The 13109-nt window shown below is 47.1% G+C and overlaps 1 protein-coding gene across 1 annotated transcript in view; it reads right to left on the bottom strand.

The window, feature by feature from the left end:
• Positions 1-13109, bottom strand: part of LOC125262708 — a 32017-nt gene that overhangs the window by 6379 nt on the left and 12529 nt on the right. The window contains exons 4-5 of the mRNA XM_048181524.1: positions 3013-3265; positions 1189-1467 (exon numbers count right to left, since the gene is read on the bottom strand). Of these exons, the coding sequence (XP_048037481.1) occupies positions 1189-1467; positions 3013-3265 (532 nt within the window). The remainder of the gene's footprint in view (positions 1-1188; positions 1468-3012; positions 3266-13109) is intronic.

Genomic DNA, 13109 nt, shown 5'->3' with positions numbered 1-13109 from the left:
AATTTGTAAGTCACATGATTTATAAATCGAAGGAATGAAATAGTAAATCGTGCGCATGTTTTAGTAAATTGAGGGGAAAAATTAGTAAATTGTGTGCACCATTTAATAGGACTCTGCACTGTAAAAAGTTTAACTATTATTTACTCAATTTTTTTGGTGAAACATTTTTACACTCAAAAAAACTGAGTAAATTTTAAAGCTGTGAAATCAATGAAATATACTGTATAAATTGAGTAAATGTCAGTAAAAAAAATTTGTAAATCTGAATAACTGAATTACTTTATATGAGAAATAAAATTAATTAGATATAATCAAAATGATAAAACACCACAACTGTAATTCTATGTCAAATAAACTAAAAATATTGAGTAGATAATTGAAATATTAGATGATTTTAACCAAACAAATGTGCTATATTTACTAAATGTAAAAGTGAATTTAACTTAATATTGGACTATAAATTATCAAAATGTTGCATTCACTTTACACTATTTACCCTTTACAATGAATATAATAAAACCAAATAAAGAAAGAAACAAATTTTTAATTTACTTACATTTGCATTTATTTGTCAATTAAACATTAGACAGTCTAAAATCATCTTATGAAACATTTCATCCATTTTAATATTCAAGTAGATTGCATGCAAAATACGATAGCCATAAGAGAAATGACATCTTACTTTGTTCCTGGTGCATACCAGCCATTTGCAGTCACACTCAACATTAAACCATAAAAGCAACACTTAAATCAATATTAAAGGGATAGTTCACCCAAAAAGATGTTGTCATAATGTACTCGCCCTCAAGTTGTCCCAAACCTGTACGAGTTTCTTTCTTCTGTTGAATACAAAATATATTTTAAAGAATGTTGGTTAACAGACAGTTGTAGGTTGTCATTGACTTCCATGGTAGGAAAAAAATATATACTATGAAAAGTCAATGGCAACCTTCAGCTATCTGTTATCCAACATTCTTTAAAATATCTTTTGTATTCAACAGAAGAAAGAAACTCGTACAGGTTTGGGACAACTTGAGGGCGAGTACATTATGACAACATTTTCATATTTGGGTGAACTATCCCTTCAACTGAATTAATCAGATAACAGAAACACTTCCATCAGGAATGCCCATTCTGTGGGATGATCTTGAACAGCAACTATGCAAGAAGATAATTTAACCTCTGAACCTTAACAGAGAGTCTTGAAGGATCCAGGTCAAGAAACAGTTTTTGGAACACCTCAAGTGAGTATTTGTGGGTCTTGGGATATCTCAAATCCAATGCGTACGTGAGTCCCAAAAGATAGCAGCAGGCTCTGCTGAGATTCCCAAGATTGCGGAGGACAGTGATGCCCTCAATCACAACTCCTACATCGCTGATTGCCCCATCATTGTCCCGAAGGATGTAGATTTTTATGACCTCCTCTGCCAACTCCGCTTGTACAAAGACGGGTAGATCAGCTGAATCCTACAGGCAAATTGTAAAGATAACTGGTTAGAGCTAACATTCAAACCTGAATGTTACAAGAAAGTGACAAATACACAAAACAAATAGCACCTGAAGAAGCAAACATCCTGTTGGACCATATGACAGGTAAAATCTCAAACAAAGTTTACTGGGGGAGGAGTTGCAAAAATTAACAGCATTCTTCTTAACAAGAGGACAGGTTAATTTTCTACATAGGGAAATGTATTTTTAACAATAAACCTAAAAGAAAAATGAAAAGAGACCAACTGCGAGCTTCAATGATGTAAATCAATGCTATATGCTTTTATTGAGGTCCGCATTATTTCAACCAATTTCTTTTTTAAATAAACATGTTTAAACTGTCGTTTATTAAGCTGGAACTTTATTTAGGAAAATTGGTAGGAAATACTTAATAATTTTAGTTTCTAAAACAGATCAGTACAAGTAAATAATTATCAAATATTTCTATTAGAATTCACCAGAAATATTGAGTGTATATTAAAAATATAATTAGTTAGTTAAATACTTATTTATTTTCATTAAATAAAGTTAAATAATATATGTAAATTTTAGAGAAATTACCTGTTGGATTTTTAATTATTTTTTTTAACCTGACCCACTCAAAATAAATGATTTCAAAAGATTTTATTAAGTTAATATAGCTCTTTATTTTTGTGAAATTTACTAAGCCACTGGATTATTTTTTACAGTGTGTATATCACAGTTCAGTTCTGTGAGTTAAAATTTGTCTTTGGCTTCAACACACAACACGCAAAAAGAAAACACATTATACATTACAAACATACATCAACAATCTTTTCTTTTGTGTATTGTAATTTCCCTAATGTCCCTCTTCTGTGGAAATGAGGTTTGTGATTCTTGAATGGTCTGCGAGTGAGTAAAGTATCAACAGATTCTCATTTTTGGGTCAACTATTCTTATTTAACTATAAAAAGAGTCCCATGGCATCGTACGGTCTCTTGTCAAATACTTGAGTTTTTAGATGATAGAGCCCTGTTGAGTTTAATTAAACAAGGCAATGATCTGGCCTACAAAGAGAGTTTAAATTATTATTATTATTATTATTATTATTATTATTAGCTCATGTGATTTAAAACTGAATGTGAGTAAAACCAAAGCATTGCTTATTGATTTCAGAAAGAAGAGCTCTTTCCAGTGATCACTCCGGGTCAGAAGACAGATCTCTTAATGTGTGTCTATCTGTTGAAAAGAGAACAAGAGTTACATGAGAAAATGTGCTTCACTTTGAAGGTCATCCACTACATGATTTAATGGACTAAGAGGAGCTCTACTGAACTCATCAGAAGGTCTTTTGGGTCTGTCAATGATTCACTTTTTTATGGCTTATTTATTGATTGATTTTTGTGCATTAACAGTTATATTTATTGTTTGTACATGAATGTAATCCAGGAGAAAGCTGTCTAACCTGTTCCAGTTTGTCACGCGTAAGCCTCTGATCCATCCGGACACACTTTTGAAGTTATTCAGGATGTTCTGGAACATATTCCTCAATTTATTTCTGACCTGATAGTACACTTGGGCACGGTCTTGGTTCTGCAGCAGCCAGCGATTGCGGGCCATCGGGTCCACATACACATCATGGTTTGCCATCTCACTGGCGATGTTTCTCACCTGCTGACGAATCTCATGGATTCCTCTTCTATTATCTCCGTTGTCAGATGTATAAGCCTTGAGGTATTCCACAAGTGCCTGTCGGAGCTGCCTCACATACTCTCCGTACAAAGCTGCATTATAATCCACATACAACTCATCCTGACTATAGAGACAAACACACAAAACAAGATAAAACAAGTAACTGAAACTAAAAGTGAAAATGTCTAATTATGTCAAATGAAAACTAAATGAAACTGAAGCTGTTTATGCACTGGTTCAGAACCGACCATTAATGTATTAATACCATGAGTTAAAAATATAACATTTAGGTCGGAACTTGAAAAACATATACCAACATGAGCTGAGATGAGCGATGAGAGGGTGATACTATTAATCAAACAAAGTCACACAGGGCACATGAGCAGAGAACGTGGCTCAATAACTGTTGGTTCAGCAGACTGATTAATAAACTGGTGCAGGACCTTAGGAAAGCCAGAATGGGCCTAAGGATAACCCCAATGCCCTCTGGTTTCCATTTCATACAGTACTGGCTCACAGACATGAACCTCACTAGGCCGCCTTCAAGGATTTCACTGATACTTGACCTGACACATGCCAGAATAGGACAATCAGTCATGGCTTTACACTTCCAAGCATCCATTTGGATCAGGCCTGGTTCCACTATAAATGTTAATTTTTCTGTGGAAAGTACAACGCAGGGAAGGTATTTCACGGAGGGTGCTGTGGGTGCTGCTGGTTTTTGGCTGGCTGGTGACTAGAGGTGTGACTTCAGTGTCATTCATGAGTGCGTCACATACTGTAATCTTCATGGGGAACACTCCCAAAAGATGGCTTCACGATTAAACATTAAAAGATTGGGATCTTCAAACACCCATGCAATCTCATTCCTAAATGACAACGATTCTCCTGTGTCTGTTAGACCTTTGACAAAATCACACACGGAACATTCAAATCTTCTGATTCAGAGAGCAGATGTTATGTGTTTGAAACCACTTAACAGTCTTTTTTCAGCCACACAGTAGGCCATTACAAATATTAATATTATCACAGAAGTAATGGGATAAAAGTTAATAGTTCAGATATAAACACTGATGTCTAAAGAAGCGATCAAAATAGAGCAAATCACCGTTCCCTTTCATGGGAACATCGACGCTACGTCCAATGACGCAGTGGGAACCCTCTGCATTTTGTGTTCGTGAAGCACCTCTGTATCCAACCAATGAGGAAACGTGACGTCAGAGGCGGGTGACGTCACGGACCAGGAAGCTATAAAGCATGCCCGGAACAAAGAACGCTAGCTTCTGTTGTCTTCAGCAAGCGCTATCTGTATCTTGTCTGTCTTATTTATTGTTGTCTGTCTCTGCTATGTATTGCACAGTGATCTCTTCGTCCGAGGACAAGAGTTTCCAAGCACAACATAAAGACAAAAAGACATATATATATAATGGTGGAAAGAAAGCAGCAATTCACAAAGTGTGTTCCTCCCTGCCCGCGCTTCATTGCGGACGGGGATACACACGAGATGTGTGTGAGATGCCTGGGAGTTGAGCACGCACAGGCAGCTCTCGAGGGAGCTGTCTGTGTTCACTGCGAGAGGCTCACTCTCAGAGTGCTGCGTTCACGCCGGGCGCTCTTCGAGGAGGGCGCCACGGCGAGTGTTCCTCGCGGGTCTGGTCCCGCTGTTGCCGAGGTACAGCGAAGGCTGCACTTGTGGGGTTCACAAATGGATCTAGTAGATGGGGGAGAGACGGGCCCAGCCCTATCGCTCCCCTTACCTGCTGGACCCAGTGTCTCTCCTTTGGTGGTGGAAGCACGCACTGCGGTTTCTTCCCCCCGGAGGGAGACACCGACACTCAACATATCTTCCTCCGAGGAGGTTGATGTGGAGGGTGCCGGAGGTGGAGATGAGGAACCGCCATCCTCATCTCCAGCCTATGAGGAGCTGCTGAAGGGCAGTTGAAAAGCTAAATATTGACTGGCCCGCGGAAAAACATGAAAGCAAGCCAAAAAGCAAGCTGGATGAAAGATTCCTTCCTGCACGGTCACTACCCCAGCGTCGGGGTCTGCCGTTCTTTCCCCACCTCCACACCGAGGTGTCGAGGTTGTGGAGAAGACCTGTGCAATATCGTGTCTTCAGCCCCCAAACGTCACTATACAGCAACATCAAGGGGCTGAAGCACCACGGCTATGGGGCGATGCCTCGGGTAGAAGAGACGCTTGCGAGCATCTAGTTTGGTGGGCAAGGCTTACTCGGCGGCAGGTCAGGCGGCGACATGTCTGCATACTATGTCAATCTTGCAGGCATACCAAGCTGATCTGCTGGGGGAAATAGACGAGAGTGGGGAAGCAACATTTGATGCGATTCAAGAAATAAGAAAAGCGACAGATTTAGCTCTCTGGGCCACCAAGGAGACAGCCAAGTCAATCGGCCGCTCTATGGCAGCCCTGGTGACCACGGAGAGGCATCTATGGTTGAATCTCTCAGATATAAAAGACAAAGATAAAAACGTCTTAATGGATGCGCCGCTGTCTCCTGATGGCCTGTTCGGCGAAGCAGTTACAACTGTCGTCGACAGGTTCCAGGAAACACGAAAGCAGTCAGCGGCCCTCCAAAAAATTCTTCCCCATCGCTCTCATCCCCCCGACAGCCAGCTCCTCGGCGCACAGAGCGCAACAGAAAGCCAGTGTGGCCACCCGTGCTCCCCCACAGAGAGCTTGGGGACCGGGGCGGTCAGCACAGGCGAAGCCTACCAGGCGTAGGACGGATCTGAGGACCGTCATTATTTCCCGGAAGGCTTCAAAGAAAAGGTCCTGACGCCATGCGTCCGGGGCCTTTGAGGGCAGCCCCCTCCGGGAAGGTTCGGTTATTAAAACAACAGATGCTCGTTCCTTCCCGGTGCCCTCAGGGGGCTGTTCTGCCAACCCTGCCACCCGGTGTGCGTCAGGGCGCAGCGGTCTCCACCGATCCTCCGAGGAGGGTCTGTTGGCGCTTGATTCGTCTGTCTACCAGCGCCGCGTCAGATGGACGAGCCAAGTGCTCAAAAAACACAAGAGACCAGTCTCGAGAGGCTGGTTCCCTTAGTAGAATATGTGGAAGAATGGAAAGGTCTCCCGAACAGTTCAAAATGGGTGCTGCTCATGATAGAACAGGGTTACAGAATTCAGTTCGGTTCTACACCACCCAAGTTCAATGGGGTGCTTCCCACAGTGGTGACCCCAGAGCAGTCTCTGGTGATGGATCAAGAGGTTACGACGCTTTTGCAAAAAGGAGCTATAGAAAGGGTTCCTCCTCCCAGCAAAATGTCGGGCTTTTACAGCCGCTACTTCATTGTTCCAAAGAAGGATGGAGGGTTGCGTCCGATCATAGATTTACGTGTGCTAAATCGATCTGTAAAGAAGTTGAAGTTCAAAATGCTTACACTCAGACAGATCATCCCTCAGATCAGGTCCGAGGACTGGTTTGTGGCGATAGATCTGAAAGACGCATACTTTCATGTATCCATCCATCCTTCTCACAGGAAGTTCCCCAGGTTTGCTTTTGGGGGCGAAGCTTACCAATACAGGGTTCTTCCTTTCGGCCTATCTCTCTCACCCCGCACGTTCACGAAGTGCGTGGATGCAGCTCTGGCTCCGCTGAGACTCCAGGGCATCCGCGTGCTGAACTATATCGAGGACTGGTTGATACTAGCTCAAACAGAACAATTGGCAGTTCAACATCGAGATGTTGTTCTGTCGCACATGAAAAGGCTTGGGCTGAGACTCAATGCCAAAAAGAGTGTGCTGGTCCCGAGTCAGGTTGCAAACTATCTAGGAGTAATCTGGGATTCCACCACGATGCAGGCGCAGTTGTCCCCTGCTCGTGTGAATTCCATTCTCGGGGCCGTGAATGGGGTGAAGTTAGGCCAGTCACTCACTGTAAAACAGTTTCAGAGACTGTTGGGTCTGATGGCAGCTGCGTCCAAAATTATTACTTTTGGCCTCCTGCACATGAGACCCTTACAGACCCTTACAATTGTGTAGATGCAAAGAGTTATTTTTTTCTGGGGGAGTGTGGGGAGGAGGATGGGGTAAAATTGCAAGCACAATAAACCTCACAAGAATCAAAAATGTGCTACTTTTCCATTGACTGGAGTGAGACCATATATGTCTCGCCAGGTGTCGCAATCTTTCTTTGCACTGTGTGGCATGACCGATCGCTGTATAGCGCTTCCGCCATCTCTTCCACTTTACTAGTTACAACATGAAATAAACATGAATGAACATCTGAAGATATGTTGAAAGATACAGCACAACTTACCAAAAATCTTTATTATGTCACATTGTAGGCTAATCGAAACGGTTACAGATTATGAGGAAAACTGGGTTTTATGAGCTCAATGGCTCTGGCTGAGCTGTGATCTAGGCGAAACACTATTGGCTATTTTGAAAAAAGAGGAGTGGCTTCTAGATATATAATTGGAAATTACGTCAACACAGTAAATAAAGCTGCGCGTTTCAAGGAACTTCAGTGGAGCTAAATAGTTTGGTTGTCAAGAGATAACTGCAATTGTTGCGTCTATACAAAAAAGTAAATAAATAAAAAATAATGCTGCTAAGAAAGTAATTAAAAAAATAATTAAGTGTGAATTATTATAAAGAGGGAGTATCATGTCTATCCTTGTATTATGAAAATGAACCATGGTTTTATTATAGTAAAAGTGTAGTAGTCATGTTTTTTTATTTTGTCAAATTGATTACCATTTGTACAACCACCATGGTTAAAGTATGAATAATGTGGCAAAACCATGGTTAATTTGTGGTTACCATGGGTTAACTATATTAACCATGTTTCTTTTTGTTTTTGTTTGTTTTTGCAGTAAAATGTTTAGTTTTCATAAGGGTTGCTCAACAGGCCAAGGTTGATATGGGATCTAGAAAGTAATTAGTAATAAGTAATACCTTTTAGAGAGAGTAATTAATACAGTAATCTAATCACACTGTAGAAAATGTAATTTAAATGTTCTTACCCTTCAAATAGGGTATTCTCTGTTGGTCACATTTTACTCTGTAGTTTGACATGAAAGATGTGATTAAATATTTCTACAAATTAAAGACAAATAGCTCACTGAGTCTCGCTGCTTCTGCATGATGAAAATTGCAATTGTTTTTTAAGTACATTTGCATATTTTCATATTATAGGTCCAGAAGCTACAATGCATCCCGTCCCGTAGACATCCGTGGTGTTTTCCAGCTGGATGAGCGGAGGAGAGATGCTGTGATCGCCCTCGGTATCTTCCTGGTGGAGTCTGAGCTGTAAATTATACTTATTAATTACTTATAATTACATTGTATACTATTACTTTCTCATTTTATTTTTTCTTACTCATGAGTGCTGAGGGCCTTATCTGAACACCCTAAAACTTAAGAAACAGAATATGCATCTTAGAATATATATATATATATATATATATATATATATATATATATTGTGACGCGTGTCCCGAGCTCTCATCAGCGTCACCCTGGAAACTGAGCAGGCACACCTGCACCTGCTCATCACGGGCTGAGTGGCCACACCTGCGTCCCATCAAGCACTGCTCATTTAAACCCTGCAAGCAAACACAGAGGTGAGAGATGTCTCCGCAAGACTCGGCTAACCCTTTGTTTCATTGTGCCTACAGAGAGCAGCGTGTGACCGCCAGCCCCAACGCCCACAGGAGAGCACGGACCCACACTGCACCAGCGCACCCAAAACAAGGAAGCTGAGCACCGAGCACCAAACCACCCTTTACCTGAATAAAAACCACCCTTCGGGGAACTTATCCTCCATCCTCGACTCGTGTCCTACTTCACCCCGTCACACTGGTGGAGAATGCGGGCATTACAGTGAAGAGGACATAGACGACCCCACCTCACACGGCGTTCTATTATTGAACTCGTTTGCTTTGTTTTTTTGTTTTTTTTTTGTTTTTTCCACTCTCTTTGCCTCACGTATTTTCTCTGGTTCCTCAGGTGGCGCTCCTCCTCCAACGATGGAAGAGCTGTTGAAGCACCTCACCGAGGTGAGCATCCGCCAGCAGCAAATTATGGAACACATGGCCTCCCGACAGGGGGAAACCGACCGTGAGCTGGCCGCGCTCCGTCTCGCCACAGCCCCGCGAACTCCGCCACCTGACCCCCGTGTCCAGGCAACACAGCTATTACCCAGGATGACGGCACATGATGACGTAACGATGTATCTCCAGATGTTCGAGACCGTTGCCATGCGGGAGGCGTGGCCCGAGGAGGAATGGGCACGAATCGTGGCCCCACTGCTCACGGGAGAGGCTCAGCGTGCGTACTTCGCGCTTCCCCCGGAACAAAGTACCTCCTATGAGGTCTTACGGAAGGAGATCCTGGGCCGAATGGGGCTGTCTCCGATCAGCGCTGCCCAGCTATTCAACGAGTGGACCTTTGACCCGCGGCAGCCGGCCCGGGTTCAAGCCGCTAGCCTCTCCCGACTGGCCCAACACTGGTTGCTGGCCGGGGGTCCCACCGTACACCAGGTAGCGGAGCGCGTTGTGGTCGACCGCCTCCTGCGTGCCCTTCCCCGTCCGCTACGGCAGGCAGCCGGTATGCGGAACCCAGCCAACGTGGATGAACTGGTCGAGGCCATAGAGCTGGCGGAGGCCACCCAACACCGGGATGTAGGGGAGAGAGCGCCGCCATTTCCCCGAAGGGTGGTCCAGGAGCGGCGCGCGCCGGAGGGCACACAGCGCCCTTCTGGACTCTGGCAGCGCGGTCAGCCTGGTCAAAACATCGATCCTACCCCCCCGGGCCGAAGCCAAGACTAAGCTCCCCATTACCTGTGTGCACGGCGACACCAGGGAAGTGCCGGCGCGGTGGGTTACCATTGCTGCGTCAATCGGTGCCTGGCCAGTAGACGTCGGGCTCGTCAGGGATCTACCAGTGCCGGTCCTTCTCGGAAGAGACTGGCCAGGGTTCGACCGCCTACTCGCCGCCGTCACTCAGCCTGCCAGCCTTGCCGGGAACCGCCCAACCCGGAAGCCCGGCAGGAAAGCCCGACGACGTCCCGTGCTGCTGGCCTTCGACAGCCCCAGAGGCGGTGAGTCACCCCGTCCCCCTCATAACCTCTATTTTGATTTGTTCCAGCAGGTGACTGGAGCCGGGGGTTTCTCCAAGGAGCAGCACGAGGACGATCGCCTTAAGCACTGTTGGGGGCAGGTGAGGGTTGCGGAAGGAAAGGAGCTTCAGCCAGCACCCCACCCAACGCCACATTTTATCGTGGACAATGGCCTGCTTTACTGTGTCGCCCAGCGGAGGGGGGAGGAGAAAACCCTGCTGGTGGTCCCGCGCAGCAAAACGGAGGCAGTGATCGAGATTGCCCATGCCCATCCGATGGCAGGCCACCTGGGGGCCCAAAACACGATCCAGCGTCTCCGCGACCGGTTCCACTGGCCGGGCCTAGAGGCCGAAGTTCGACGATTCTGCCAGGCCTGCCCAACGTGCCAACGGACGTCACCTCGGACGCCTCCCCCCAGCCCGCTGATACCGCTGCCCATCATAGAGGTGCCCTTCGAACGGATTGGGATGGATTTGGGGGGGCCGCTGCCGAAGTCTGCCCGGGGGCATGAACACATCCTCGTCATCGTGGATTATGCCACCCGTTACCCTGAGGCCGTTCCCCTCCGTAAAGCCACCACGAAGGCGATATCCCAGGAGCTGTTCCTCCTCTTCAGCCGGGTTGGCATCCCCTCCCAGATCCTGACTGACCAGGGCACCCCGTTCATGTCCCGGATGATGGCGGATGTCTGTAAACTCCTGAAAGTCCAACAGCTCCGCACCACGGTGCACCACCCCCAGACCGACGGGCTCGTCGAACGCTTTAACCAGACCCTCAAACAGATGTTGATAGCCGAAGATAAGCGGGACTGGGACCAAATGCTCCCCTACGTACTCTTCGGGGTTCGAGAGATCCCTCAGGCCTCCACCGGCTTTACTCCGTTCGAGCTGTTCTTCGGCCGACAACCCCGCGGTCTGCTGGACGTTGCCCGAGAGGCCTGGGAACAACAACCGGCGGTACACCGGACCACCATCGAACATGTGCGCGAGATGAGGGAGCGAATCGACCGAGTTATGCCCATTGTCCGGGAACACCTCGTCAAGGCGCAACAGGCGCAGCAACGATATTACAACCGGGCGGCCCAACCACGGGAGTTCCAGCGAGGAGACCATGTCCTGGTGCTGGTTCCCACGGCCGCCTGCAAGTTCTTGGCCACCTGGCAAGGTCCCTACACCGTCACAGAAAAGGTCGGTCCCGTCACGTACCGTGTGCGGCAACCAGGTAAAAGGAAGGAGGATCAGCTCTACCACGTCAACCTTATGAAGCGCTGGGTCGGGACCGGGCCCCAGCTCTCGGCCTACACCAGCTCGACTCCCGTGGTTGTTGATATGGATCCCCAACTCTCCGCCACCCAGAAATCGGAGCTGCAACACCTGGTCAGTCAGTTTTCGGATGTGTTCTCCCCCCAGCCTGGGCGGACCCACGTCTTGGAGCATGACGTCCTCACACCACCGGGGACCATCGTCCGGCAGCGGCCCTACCGTGTCCCGGAGGCTCGGCGACACGCCATCGAGGATGAGGTACAGGAGATGCTGAGGTTAGGGGTAATTGAACCATCGCGCAGTCCCTGGTCCAGCCCCATCGTCATGGTTCCAAAGCCCGACGGCACCCTCCGCTTCTGTAACGACTTCCGTCGCCTAAACGAAGTCTCAGAATTTGACTGTTACCCAATGCCCCGCGTGGACGAGTTGTTGGACCGTTTGGGAAGGGCCCGGTTCATCTCCACTCTCGACCTTACCAAGGGCTACTGGCAGGTCCCCTTGACGGAACAGGCCAAACCAAAGACGGCCTTCTCTACCCCAAGTGGCCACTGGCAGTACCGGGTCCTTCCCTTCGGCCTACACGGGGCCCCGGCCACCTTCCAACGGTTAATGGACATCCTCCTCCGGCCGCATCAAGCATATGCGGCGGCCTATCTCGACGACGTCATCATTCATTCGGAGACCTGGGAGGACCATCTGGAGCGGCTGCGGAGGGTGCTAACGGAACTGCGCGGGGCTGACCTGACCGCCAACCCCCGGAAGTGTCATCTGGCCCTCGCCGAGGCGAAGTACTTGGGGTATCAGGTGGGTCGCGGCCTCATTAAACCTCAAGAGAAGAAGGTGGCAGCTATCCTCTCCGCGGCGCGGCCCACCTCCAAGACACAGGTACGGGCCTTTTTGGGGTTGGCGGGGTATTACCGCTGCTTTATCCCTAACTTCTCCTCCTTAGCTTCTCCCCTGACAGACCTGACCAGGAAGGGGCAGCCGGAGAAGGTCCCGTGGACCCCCGAGACGGAAACGGCATTCCACCGGATAAAGGCAGCCCTCACGACGGAACCAGTCCTCCGAGCCCCCGACTTCAACTGCCCCTTCCTGCTGCAGACGGACGCCTCAGACACCGGGTTGGGGGCCGTCCTATCGCAGGGCCATGACGGTGAGGAACACCCGGTGATGTTCATAAGCCAAAAGCTGACCCCTGCGGAACAACGATACGCCACGGTAGAAAGGGAAGCGTTGGCCGTCAAGTGGGCAGTCCTGGAGCTCAGGTATTACCTGAGAGATGTCTCCGCAAGACTCGGCTAACCCTTTGTTTCATTGTGCCTACAGAGAGCAGCGTGTGACCGCCAGCCCCAACGCCCACAGGAGAGCACGGACCCACACTGCACCAGCGCACCCAAAACAAGGAAGCTGAGCACCTGAGCACCAAACCACCCTTTACCTGAATAAAAACCACCCTTCGGGGAACTTATCCTCCATCCTCGACTCGTGTCCTACTTCACCCCGTCACAATATATATATATATATATATATATATATATATATATATATATATATATATATATTTTGGTCTTGTTTTCCAGTACAAATATCTAAAATACTTAAACATTCTTAAATATACATTT

The sequence above is a fragment of the Megalobrama amblycephala genome, linkage group LG2 (assembly GCF_018812025.1).
Source record: "Megalobrama amblycephala isolate DHTTF-2021 linkage group LG2, ASM1881202v1, whole genome shotgun sequence".
Lineage (NCBI taxonomy): Eukaryota > Metazoa > Chordata > Actinopteri > Cypriniformes > Xenocyprididae > Megalobrama > Megalobrama amblycephala.
Note: the sequence above shows the minus strand (reverse complement) of the source record. Positions and strands in the feature narration are given on the sequence as shown.